The 12752-nt window shown below is 47.0% G+C and overlaps 1 protein-coding gene across 1 annotated transcript in view; it reads left to right on the top strand.

The window, feature by feature from the left end:
• The window catches only part of ANKS1A (ankyrin repeat and sterile alpha motif domain containing 1A), a 106726-nt gene that overhangs the window by 31275 nt on the left and 62699 nt on the right, over nucleotides 1-12752 (top strand). Inside the window, exons 4-9 of the mRNA XM_082494592.1 lie at nucleotides 6954-7250; nucleotides 7933-8008; nucleotides 8281-8382; nucleotides 9695-9790; nucleotides 9901-10097; nucleotides 11929-12021. Of these exons, the coding sequence (XP_082350718.1) occupies nucleotides 6954-7250; nucleotides 7933-8008; nucleotides 8281-8382; nucleotides 9695-9790; nucleotides 9901-10097; nucleotides 11929-12021 (861 nt within the window). The remainder of the gene's footprint in view (nucleotides 1-6953; nucleotides 7251-7932; nucleotides 8009-8280; nucleotides 8383-9694; nucleotides 9791-9900; nucleotides 10098-11928; nucleotides 12022-12752) is intronic.

Raw genomic sequence — 12752 nt, 5'->3', positions numbered from 1 at the left:
GCAACAGATCCAAATCGGACAGTTAAAGCTACAATAGCCCTTGGTTGTCCTGTCCCCGAGGCAGGAATATCTAATGTCCCTGTGAATCAACTCCTAAACCATTCAGGTTTTCATGCAGGAGGAGAGGAATAAACCAAAATAAGTTTGTCTGCCTTAGTACCACAAGGTTAAAAATGTACGTTCATTCAGAAGTTAATTCACAAGTCGGTCAGATACTCATGGCTCAAGTTTAGCAAAATCTGCCAAAGTCAAGATGAGCAGCCAGGAACTCTGAGTTTCTGCTGTTTAATTTTGATCTGCGGTGTAGACTTTTCAGAAGCTGAGGAGCAAACTCCCTTCGGAGTTGGGAGTCCTAATCCTGCTTCCAGCTGTACTTTGTGGGGACCGAAGTGCCACGCTTAAGTTTTCTGTTCCTCAGTGTAAGGGGTGCACAGTGTAACTTGGTGCACCAGGCTGCTCCAAGGCTCAACTGTTGCTTCTAAAGCATTGCAAAATGAAAAAAAATGGTGGTAATGCTATTCACTAGCACTCCTCAATTGAGCAGAAATAACTAAAAGTGCGTGTTTTAATGTCTTTGATAGTTTCCCAGTTTGGGGCTGTGGTTAATAATGTCTTCAGGCACAGCTGCAGGCGTTCAGTCTGTTGCAGTAGATTTGGGAAGCGTAGTTGGCTGTTTAAAATCAATCTGATAAGAATTGACTGAGGGCCCTGAGCATAAACGGTTCTGCTCTGAGTGGAACAGGTACAGGGGAAACCTTTGCAAAAGATTAAAAGCTTAGTGTAATCCTTCCAGGTAATGTTTCATTAACGTCTGTTTAGTAGGAGCCTTTTTACATGAGAAAAGTCAGCTGAAGAGCCTGTGCTGCTTGTGTTTGGAGTCTTGTAAATGAAACGCACAGCGGTTCAGGTTACAGGAATCGGCAGCTGGAATGGCTTCTGCTGTTAATAGCTTTGACTGGAACAAGACGCTGTGTTCTGTCATTTCCACCCCTTGGGAGTCACCCATTGCTTTGTTGCTATATCTCACCCATTTCATTATCACATTTTTTTTTTCTTTTTCCTCTTCCTTTTTGTAGAATGCTCTTGAGATCAAAGAACTCAAAAAGTACGGCCCCTTTGACCCATATATCAATGCCAAGGTGTGTACTTTGCTGTCAGCATTCCACTGCATCACTACTCCAAGCTGCACTCGCGTGCTTCCAGGTGCAATGTCATCCAGTTGCAATAATACCTGTTCCGTTTGCAGCTGCTTGGGGACAAGTAAAATGCGACCATTTATTTACTGTGGGTTTCTTTCTTCAAAGCAGTTATAGAAACGTAATTTAAGGGAAGCTTTTCCTTACTTACCTGGGGGCTCCTTCATTGCTTAGCCTTGTAGGATTCACGGTGATGGTCAGTTTGCTTGATTTGGCTGGATGACTTCCAAAAGGTAATGTTATTTCAATTAAAATGCTTCAGGTTTTGTTTCATGTGCTAATGTTGCTGATAAATGCAAAGAGAAGGAAATTTTTTTTTCCTGCTTAAACATGGATGCATTTTCTCTGTGGGCTGTTTGGAGTGAATTTTCATGCCTTTTCTCCTACAAAATGCATAATGTATTTGTCATTTGAATGGACAGTTAATACTTTTGGTGGTGGTGGGGAGAAGGGACGGCAGTAACGTTCACGCCTCCCTTCCCAAGTCCTTCATGTCCTGCTTATTGCGTCAGTCTCTCTTTTTTTGATGTTAAGTCTGTTGTGTCCTCTGACCCTTCAGCCCTAGTCTTCTGTTCCTGTTCTCTTGCCTGTTTTGCTCCTCTCTTGCTTTAGTTGTTCTTGAGCTACAGAAGGGCACGACATCAGCACTGACGATGCGCTGAGGCTGAGCAATTGGGGAAGCAGATAAAGTTCCCGGTGGTGTTTTCTCAGACACCATTTTTCATTTTTATTTCTAGTGAAGCTGCAGGCCAGGGATGGCATAATAGTCTGCTGATTTATCATGGGATACTTCTGCTCTCAGCCGCCACGCCGCTGTTGCTTCCAGCCGATTATTTTAGATCCAGCCATGCATGGCAGATCTCCGTCTCTCAAAGTTTAATTAAAACTTTCACTCTGCTTGATCTGTAGTACCTTAAAAACACACATTGAGAATTCCTGAGCTTGCTAACTGCTGGGAGTTACGTTTGTTTTTGCAGACTTCTATTTCAGGAAGTACTCCAGTGCATACCTCTTTAAGCACAAATGCATTTACATGAAGCTCATCCGTATCGGTGATTTTTACAAAAATCCAGATGGGGATTTTACAGCATCGAATGTCTTCTGTGGCAACATCATAGTTGAGCAGTTCAGTTGCCTGAAAGGAGCTTTCTAAAATGTTGTCAGTAACTGAGTAAAATCATACACGTTCCAGCATTAAAATGATGAATGAAGAAGGAATATAAAGATGAAATATGCAGTGAGCTCCCTTTCTTGTGGATTTTTATTTATGAAGTGTTCTATTTTGCATTTTCTATTTCTGACCAGTGCATTATTTTAAACTCTCAGTTCAGTTTTCGAGGTGGCTGTAGCACTCTGGAGGACAAGGCTAGAGTTTTTGAACTCTTTGCCTTGGTTTTCGGGAGAGAAATGTGCCTTACGCACCACCTGTTAGGTTCATCATGAGTTCTGACCGGCTTTCCACCAGTTTCTGACCAGGTTTGCTGAAGAGCATGCGGAATGATACCTGTCGTGCAAACCCCGATGTGTTCTCACCAGCCTGGCTGCAGGTGGGAGAACCACAGAAACCCCAGGTGGACCTTGCTTAGTTGGTGCTTCCAGCTTCTCTGCTCCCCTGCGGGATGGGATGTCGTACAGAAACGATTGAAGTGTTTCATCTTTCCAAGCATTTTGGGATATTTAGAAGAGGGGGAAAGCCTTTATATAAGGCTGAACTACAATTTAATATCCTGTTGAGGAAGAGGTAAGAAAGCCAGAAGCTTCTTGCTCTCCTAAAAGTTAAAGAAATAGTCAAAAGCTACTTTTTATGCCCCTTTTCAACATCTTTTGTGCAATAGGAGTTCCCTGCAGTACGTCTGTTAGAGGCCTCAAGCACTTCTGAAAAGCAGATGATAGAAGCCGAGTTAAGAGGTGGAGCAGCAACTTTGCCTCAGTAACTCCTGCTCTCTTGAATTGGGTTATTTAATTTGTATCTTGAACCAACCAGTTGAGCAGAGCCAAAGTCGAAAAAGCTGTCACGCAGCTCAGGTTTGTGCGCTGCACAAACTACCTTTGTCTTTTTTAATTGGAAGCAAATGAATCATGCAGATTGGGTTTAAAGTGCTATAAATCTAAATGGGCTGCTGAGAAAAGTGGAAGTTTACCATCTGGAGTCTGCAAATGAAACCGGGCAGCGAACCCACCCGCAGAGCTCCCGAAAGCTTGTTGGACATATGGGGATTGGTTTTTTGTTTTTTTTTTCTTTTTTCTCTGAAACGTGTTTGGCATTGTTGGGCACCTGTAGGAAGGAAAGAGGCCTCTTTGTCCTTACTCTGCTCCTGGCAGTGCCGTGATGGAAATCATGTGCTGCAAAGGGAGGGAAGGGGATGGTACAGCCGACTGGGCAGCTCCGGCCAACTCTCCTGACCTGCTCTGCGCCCCAGGTTGCGATGTGCCTTGGGGTGTCACCTCCTGGGGAAGTTTGGATTTTGCTTAATGTATTTTTTTTTTTTTCCCCTCTTTCCTTTCGGCTCCCTTTAACTGAAACTTTGTGGAGCGCATCCCAATGGGACATCCCTGTTCTGTGCTTTAGGGTCAGACGTATCACTGGAGCAGCAAAAGAGCAGGTTTTTAATAGCGCACGCCTCTATTAGACATGCACGCACAGACAAAAAGTCCTGCGAAGGAATCTGAGACATAGGTTGGATGGGACCGAAGGGTCATGTAGCCTCTTTCCCCAGCCCGGGGGCAGGGTCAGATCTACCTAAACCATTCTGGACCAGTGTTTGTCGGGCAGATTCTCAGAAACGTCAGAGAGGGACAGCTCTGTAGTCTCTGTGGCAGTTTATTCAACCGTTCAAATCTTTGCACGGTAGGAAGTTAGAAAACTTTCCCTTATTTAAACCAAAACTCTTCGATGGACGCCCTCTTACAGTGTGTTCGGAACAGGGGTGCAGACAGATAGACTTTTATGGGTTGTAGGTTCTCCCTTTTAGCGTCTGATGGAGGAGCATAAGGGTGATGGTATGCGGTGTGTAGTTACCAGGGCTTGAAAAATTGGATGGAGCCCATATGAAAGCAGCAGCATTTCTGCTTGCGTTCCCGTTTTGTGGTCTGTAGGCGGGCATCGTATGAGCCCAGCTTCTCACTCCCAGCTGTGAACCGGGGGGATGCTAGGATTCCTGCAAGAATGCAGCCCCTGGGCCCTGTTGAGTGCTCTATTTTTCTAAGAAGAAGTTTTGAAATTTGAATCCCTACGCCTTCTGGCTGCTGGAAAGGAATTTTCTTTTTCCGTCTCCGATAAATGCGTATGTCTGAGCTCTTGTGCTCATTGTTCAGGCTCTGCTCTGGTTTGTGCTTGGAGAGGCGGTGCAGGGAAGGGAGGCAAACTCCCTTGCCTGGAACAGCTCTAGCATTTTTGGCTGCCCCAAACTCTCCCCAAATGAAGGTAATAAAGACTTATGCAGTAGGGGGAGTTTCCAGTGCGCAGTCTATGCTGGGGAAAGACTTGCTGTAATGATTCCGGGGAGTTTTACCACCTGGTGATGTCTGTTGCAGGAGGAAAGTCTGGGGATTTCATCCCAAGCGTCAGAGCCCTGACCTGCTTAAGGAAAATGAGACTAAATTGCAGCGAAGATGGGGGAAGTCTTCAACAATTACGCAGTTAAAGGATGTTGTGTTCCCATTTCTGAGCCGTCAGGCAGGTGTTTGGAGTCGCTGCCCTTGAGGGATGCGGTCTCTGTGCCAGGGAGGGATGAGAGGGGGACAGTCAGGCAGTGGAAATCCCCGGTAGCCATGGCTAGCGTGGCGTGAGCAGTGCCTGCCCTCCATGGCTCTTTGGCCGATCCCCGCTGCTCCAGAGGGACTGGTGTTACCTGCTCTTTCTGCAGAAACCGGCCGCGAGCGCCCCTCGTGCCGTGGGGCAGCCGGAGGGCCTCAGTCTGCTGCATCACGGGCTCGCCGATAGCCGGGTTCCCTTCCCTGTCAAAGGAGAATAATGCGATTTACCAACCTTTGAAATGCCTCGAGACCAGCAGTTTAAGCTGATTGATAGGTGTAATCTCTGTAGTTCTCTATTCTCTCCCCTTCTCACTCCATATGTGTATTTTATGTGCAGACTTCTTTATTCTCCAGTAACTTCTGTCCACTTGTATGTGCCATCCTTCACCATGGCTGCCTCTGCCACTCCAAGTATAGAGCCTGTTGTTTGACTTTGAACTCCGGTGCTAACAGTGATGCCGTGCTTTCCTTACCTTCCGAAATCTCTCACTTCTGCATGCGGCTGTTGCTGCTCCCTGCCTCGGTAGTCTTTGCTGTTATACAAGTTGCGGCTGCAGAGCCTCTCCAGAACTCCTCGCTTCCCTTACGCTTTTCACGTGGCTGAAAAATGATGCAAATACCAGATAAAAAACAAAGGGGAGTTTGCCTGCATGACTCCTGTAATCCCTAGAATGACTTAACACGTTAATAGGATTAAAGTGCTTGTACAACAGAGCAAGTTCTGCAGCGTGGTTGTGAAATGGTGCAAAACACTGACTGCTCCTACAAGCTGGTATCCAAAAAAAAAGCGCGTGCGCTCTCAAAGCAGAAAGGAAAGTACTTTGATCAAATTCAGTTTCTAAAGTAGTACTTCTAACTCCATCAAGACAACTACGTTCTCAGGGGATTTTTTCATGGGAATTGTTCTTAAAATGACAAATTCAATGATGATTCTTTCGGCTAAAGTTTAAGCAAATAACAGTTTGCACTAAAGTTTTGGGGGTCAAATTGTTAGATAAGTGTTTGTTTCTAAAGTGCTTTAACAGAAATCCCTCTGTGTATAACACACAGTTGTAAAACTAGAAACTTGAGGCGAATTTGATTTTCGGAAAGGCTCTTTCAAATCTGGCGATGTTCCTATTTTGCACCTGCGAGTGCAGTGTGTTAGGCTGCTTGTCTTTCCGTGCTTTGCATTACTGATTTTTAACCTGACGGATGCTGCACGCGTTAATTGGATCTGGCTTTCACTGTGGAGCTGTTCTCTTGTCGCTTGGAAAACTCTTCCCTCAGTTGACCCGAGACCTTGACTACAAGGGCTTGTTAGCGAAGTGATCTAATTGCACTGCTTCCTAATTCACGAACTGCATGTAACCTAATGCACCCTCTCTCTAAACCGGCCAGCTTGCGAGCTTCAGAGTTGCAAAGGTGGAATGACTGTTATAATCAGGATAAGTAGGATTTGAAACAATTGAAGTTTAAATCTAAAATGATGACGATTAAGCTACAGCAGGTAGAAGTCCTGCTGCAGTTTGCCTATCGTACGTTGCGGCCTTTTATTTTTGTGGCGCTCCAAAGTGTGGGATGCTGCTAACAAATGACTGACTGCCTTCCCCAGGTGCTAGCAGGATTAATGGGAATCCAGATATAGCCTGAAAATCCCTTAAACTTTAGCGTGGTCCCTTGATTTTTGACCTCAGTGCCTTCAAAGCAGGGTATTCCATATAGAGCACCTATTTTCCGTGGAGCAGATTTCCCATATCTGAGTAAAGCTTATTGTTCTGAATGTTTTTGAAGCTTTTACTGGGTGGGTCGGTAGTTGAGTTCACAAGGGGATGGCTGTGCCCAGCAAATGGCTAATGAGATGGTGAAAACATTGCTCCAGGCTCTGTTTCAAACTGAGCGCTCTGCTTCCCGACTGCTTTTTTGTCTTGTTTTTGCATTTAAACTTCAATGGTTTGAGCGAGGCACGGAGCAGCGCTGTTCTCCCCCGTTCTGACGCGCTGTCGTTTGTGACCTCCCCAGAACAACGACAACGAGACGGCGCTGCACTGTGCCGCTCAGTACGGCCACACAGAGGTGGTGAAGGTCCTGCTGGAGGAGCTGACCGACCCCACCATGCGCAACAACAAGTTTGAGACTCCTCTGGACCTGGCCGCGCTCTATGGGAGGCTGGAAGTCGTGAAGATGCTCCTGAATGCTCACCCCAATCTTCTAAGCTGCAACACTAAGAAACACACTCCCCTGCACCTGGCGGCTAGGAACGGTCACAAAACTGTAGTCCACGTCCTCCTGGATGCTGGCATGGATAGCAATTATCAGGTATCTACTGTGTCTGTGTGCGGAGAGCTGGTCTGATCGCTGGGGGACAGAGAATCCCCGTAGTCACGATACAGAGAGCTCCACCTTACCCTGCTCCCAGGGGCATCGCTTATGAAAGATGAGCGATAGCTTTGTTTTCCTCTGGGCTGTTTGTTCAGCTCTTGGTTGCTCTGAGAAGCTGCTCAGAGGGATTCCGGTGCTGTGCGTGCTTCACGCCTGCTTGTTGCCCAAAGAGCCCTGGACACATAGCGAGGGAGGGAGAAAAAAAGCCCTTTCGCGTAAGCTGTTCTGCTCTGCAGTGCCATGAGCTCTTGATAGCGATGGAGGCAAACTGTGTCTCTTCCTATCAAGCCACTTGTGAATATGCTGTTTTCCCAGCAATAGCTTGCCTGTGGTGGTCTTGTCTTTCCTTTTCAGGACATGACCTCTTGCTAAGCTGTAGAAGGTCCTTTCTTGATCTCTAACCTGGGCCCGCATGTCTCCTTCAAGAGACCGTCCCCATTTTCCATTCCAAATTCTCAGCATCGTAATAATACTGGTAGTCTGTCCTCAGTTGTAGTTACTGTTGCCCACACTTCGTATGTGATGCCATATATTTATTGCTTCTGTAACCGTCTGAAACATGCCTCCATCACCATTCCCCACTGTCTAGCTTCATGCTGTTTTTCCATTTAATTTGCAGACTGAAAAAGGCAGTGCTTTGCACGAAGCTGCTTTGTTTGGCAAGACAGATGTGGTACAAATATTGCTGGCTGCAGGTGAGAGACTGGTCCCCTTTTGAAGCAATGACGTGGTGATCCCTTCACCCAGAACTTGCGGGAAACCCTTTATAGTGGCAGCGTGTTTCTCCAACCAGCTTTGAAAGGGTTATAGGAGAGGTCTTCTCTTGGTGTTTGGCTTTAGGTCCGCTTCTCTAAAGCGTTTTTTAGCTCCCCCCAGCGATGATCACAAATGTAAGATCTGACTTGATGAATTTGCACATAGTTAGAAAATATTCTTGCTTTTGCCTTCTCTACACCTGTTACCATAGGTATTGATGTGAACATAAAGGATAACAGGGGCCTGACAGCTCTGGATATTGTGAGGGAACTTCCTTCTCAGAAAAGCCAACACATAGCAGCTCTCATCGAAGGTAAGTGATGTAGCTCTGTGGGTGGGCAGGAGGGAAAAGTTTGGGGTGATAATTGTGCCAGTGCAAGTACAGGGTTTTGCTCTGTAGTCCTGGAAAGTGCTGAAAGCAAAGCAGCTTCAGGGCAGGTCCCTCGATGAGAATGGTGCAGGTGTTGGAAGGAATGATGCTTAAACACTGGGGTGAACTGTCTCCAGACCAAATGTTTTCGGGGGGGGCTTCCAGGAGGAATATTTAAGGGGATTAGCTCCTTTGCTGAAGGAGTGTGGCATGACTTCTACAGTTTAAATGGGCTTAATTGAGCTTTGTTTAACTTACTTTAGAAGTTAATTAAAATTAAGGATAGCCTAAATCTGCTAGCAGAATGCGAAGTAATAGCTTTAGAAATGGGTTTGGATTAACTATCCTTTATGTGTCTGCGTAGGCAAATAGTCATCCACAGATCTTACATCCTACTCCTCACTTCATTGTGAAGCTTGGGCATGGATTTTGCAGATGAGATTTACAGAAAAGGCTCTGATTACTTGTGGTTTGTAAAGGAGGTTGGCCCATTTGTGTCTGTCCAAGTTCGGGAATGAAATGTGGCATCTTAGCTAAATTCATACCTTGTAATTATGCTGTCTCAATTTCCTCTCAGCTGTGGGGAGAAAGATCAGAAGCATATGCAACTAGTGTGCATTATTCATGCTTAGCATTTGAGGGCTTTACAGGTTCAAAGCACTTTGCAGACTTTTAATTAAGCTCTGCCCGTGAGGCTGGTAGGTATTATCTCTATTCTGAAATTGAAGACAAAGATGAGCTTTAAAACTAAAGTTCTTGCAGGTAAATGCTGATAGATTGCTCCTGCGAGCGAGCTGGCTGTGGGAGAAGTTACTTTCTGACTTTATTGACATAAGCTTAATGTTTCTGCCTTGGCCTGTGGTTAGGGGACCACAGCTAGAATGGCATTCCCTGCTGTCTTATGACTCCAGCAGACCAGACTGCATCTCTGTTCGGTGCTGTAGGTTGTGTCTACGGCATGAAGTAATCCGCTCCGTGACGTTGTGTCCGTACAGGAGCTTTGCAGCTTTCTGATTAAAGGCTCTGTAAAAGTTCAAAGAACCATCCTTAACCTTGTGCATGTGATTAAAGAGGCCGCCTGCTTCTATTTTGGGATCTGAGCTGCAAGTTTTAATAATGTATTAGGGTTATTTTTTGGAAACTTAATAAGCTGACGGTTGACCTTCCATCCACGAGGGAGGAAACACCGTATGCTGAAGTGGACGTAAAAAACTAGATTGACACAAACTGACCCTGTCGCCCCACCTTGTTGCAGATTACACAGTTGGGAAGAAAAGTGCCAAAGCTGCAGAGAAGACTGTTCAAGCACCACTCGTTCCAGCCACTGATCCCGTGTGCCGGATATCTCAGGGTAGGCTTCCATGCCGTGCGGCGGTCACAAGCACTCATCTGCCTGCAAGTGCTGACCTTCCGAGGGCAGACGCCCCGAGTGATGGATTTGTGCCTCTCTTCCTCTCGCAGGTGATGTGGAGAGAGCAGTTACAGAACTGATCATAGATTTTGATGTGAACCCAGAAGAGGAGAGCCCGTATGAAGCTTTGTACAACGCGACGTCCTGCCACTCGCTGGATAGCCTTGCCAGCGGGAGATCTTCCGATCGAGAGTCTGTGAATAAGGAAGTGGAATCAACCGGTCTCAAAGCAGCCGGAGTCAGGCCTGTATGTAGCTTTGTGCATTCATCTCCGCTTGCCTTAGGAGGATAGGTAACTCACCCCCGTTTTCGTGACTTTGCAGCAGGCTGCCAGTCCCCCAGCTCAAGGGGAGTCTTTACACCCATCCCCGACATTGATTAGAGCAGGCAGGCATCTCTCCTTTGTCACTGGCCTGTTCACGTACCCTCTGTCACATTGCCCACGAGTGGCCACTCCGACGTGCCTGGCTTTCACCTCGCGTTGCGTCCTTCTGTTGTCTGACGGTTGGATACTGGTACCTGTGAGTTTTGGTTTGTCAGGACGTTGTACTTAGTTGAAGGGTTAAAACTTCTTGTCTAGAAGAAAGCTTTGGACACTTTTTTGTGTGGAGCATTTTTCTCGTCTCTATTGCTCTCTGCTTTGCCCAAGAGAAGGCTCTTATGAAATTATCCTTAAGAATATCCTGCTGGAAACTAGTTGGCAGCAGAAATGGGGTTTTGTGTATTACTTGCAGAGATCTGTAGAGGGTACTCAAGGCTTTACAAGGCAATGCAAAGCTCCTGGAACTGTCTCCAAAGAAGTCTTCCTCACCTTCTGTTAGTTGCATCTGCTGTTCCCTTAGCAATCGGTGGCAACACTGCTATGGGGCAGGTGGGCTGCTGGCCTGAGCGCGCTGTGTCAGCTTCAGGGGTTTTTCTGGTTTGTTTTACGAAGCCTGCTCCGTGGATGTAGTTTGGACAAAAGGCAAAGCAGCAATGAGCAATTCAACTGCCGGTGGTGCCGTAACCATGCTTCCCCTCTCTCCGCAGAGAGGTTCATTCTTTTTCCTGTACTATTAGCAAATATAGTAGAAAGGGGACAAAAGCTTTGGAAGACTGACATTTCAGCCACATCTCGTATGCAGTAGGAGATGCACTGTCCTGTTACTGACTAAATCCTGGTGGCTTATATCCAGCCGTGTACCGTCCTGCGTTAATAGCGTCTGATGGGAAATAAGCTCAGCTATATCACAAATAAGGAAAGATGAGAGGCTGAACTGCAGTGAGAAGGGAGACGAAATAGTGTTCCGGGAGCTCGCTGGCGCTTCTCTCCAAACTCGCTGGAGTTCTTTGGAGTGAGCGGTTCGGCTCTGCCGTCTTTCCCTTTGCCATTAGATGGGGCTGTTGCAGGGCAGGAGATGACCGAGAGCTGTTTCTGTCTGCATGGAGCCAAGGCAGCGCGGCTCTTGCTGCCCACAGGCAATCTCGGGATATTTGAGGAATGCAGTGCAGCATTGTCTCTTGATCTCTAGGGTTCTTCACATGAAAGGTGCCTCTGGAATCACTTATTCATGTTAAGACACAAGTGATGAGTCTTCCCTTTCTACCCATCTGCGGGAGTTCCTTACTGACCTTCACTCTGTAACGCTGAGATTACCAGTCTGGGTCTGAACGAACTGGCTTAAGTAATGAAGCAATAAACCTGAGTAAACAGCACCTTCCACCCGAGCAGTTTTATTCTCCTGAAAGCATAGCTGGTGCTCACGTGGGTCTGCTCTGGCCTTGAGCAGCGTTACCGCTGCGGAGCAGAAGTGGGTGGTCTGTGTTCTCACTACCAGTCCATCCACAGGACCGCGCTACGGTGAATCTGCAGAAGGGGCTCTCTGCCCGAGTAGGTGTCCTGCTGGAGAGGAGGAGGGGGAGGAAAGGCAGCAACCATCACCAAGCTCTGTGCTGTTAGGTCTGAACTTCTCCACCCAGATTAATCTGGGGAGGTCCATACCAGGCTGCATTCACAGCAGTGTGGACGTAGTGCTGGTGGGAGCAGAAGGGGCCGTGCTTTAACACAACGCAGTTGACAGTGGTCTTCTAAACCGCAGAGAGAACGTCCACCCCCGCCTGCCAAGCCACCGCCCGATGAAGAGGAGGAGCAGCATGTGGAGAAGAAGATAGGCCATGGTGCTTCCTCTGAGGTACGTGGGACTTGGTGTGGGATGTTTTATAGGAGTGTGGTTTAAAGAACAGTTTTAATAATTTGGGAGGAGCCGACTCCCTTGCAAGTCAGGTTGTGAATGAGAAGTTTTCTTTTGCTCCAGCATTGCTGCTGTCACTTGCCATGGGAACTTCCTTTGAGCGTTTCTTCCAGGGCACCTCTGCGTTGACCTTCAGCCTTACTTTCCTATTCTTGGCTGAGAATTCCCTTAGGAAGAGATTTTTCTGAATCACGTTGCGATGTGGACTGTTGCCCACTTGTAATGATCCCACCAAATGCGTCTTCACTTGCGAGTGAAACCCAGAGGGCCGTTAGTTCCTGCTTCCTCTTAGCTTCCAGCTGTGGAGGAGATGCGTGGGCTTGTGGGTCCCACTGACGTGAACAGGGATCAGGGACTTGAATTCAGCTGAGAATCTGGCCCAGCATATGTTAAAGCTGTCTTCTGCAGAGGTCAATGCATGTGAGCTGCTTTTTGATGGAAAATAAAGCGCTCTTATTCTGCGTTGTTGCTCCTGGGCTTCCTGTTGCTCATTTTTATTCACCTGCCTGTGAACCTGAGACGCGAGGGCTCTCCGGGAGACCTCTGCATGGGGGTGTGCGAAACCACAAATGTTGGCAACCTCTGCTGACACCCAGAAAAATCTTCAAAGCAAAACCAAATCTTGTGGATTTCCTCGCTTTTCCAAAGGCAGTAGGTGGTGTGTAAAACAA

Source organism: Vanellus vanellus (genome assembly GCF_965231255.1).
Source record: "Vanellus vanellus genome assembly, chromosome: 23".
NCBI lineage: Eukaryota > Metazoa > Chordata > Aves > Charadriiformes > Charadriidae > Vanellus > Vanellus vanellus.
The sequence above is the reverse complement of the archived record's forward strand: the minus strand, read 5'-3'. Positions and strand labels throughout refer to the sequence as shown.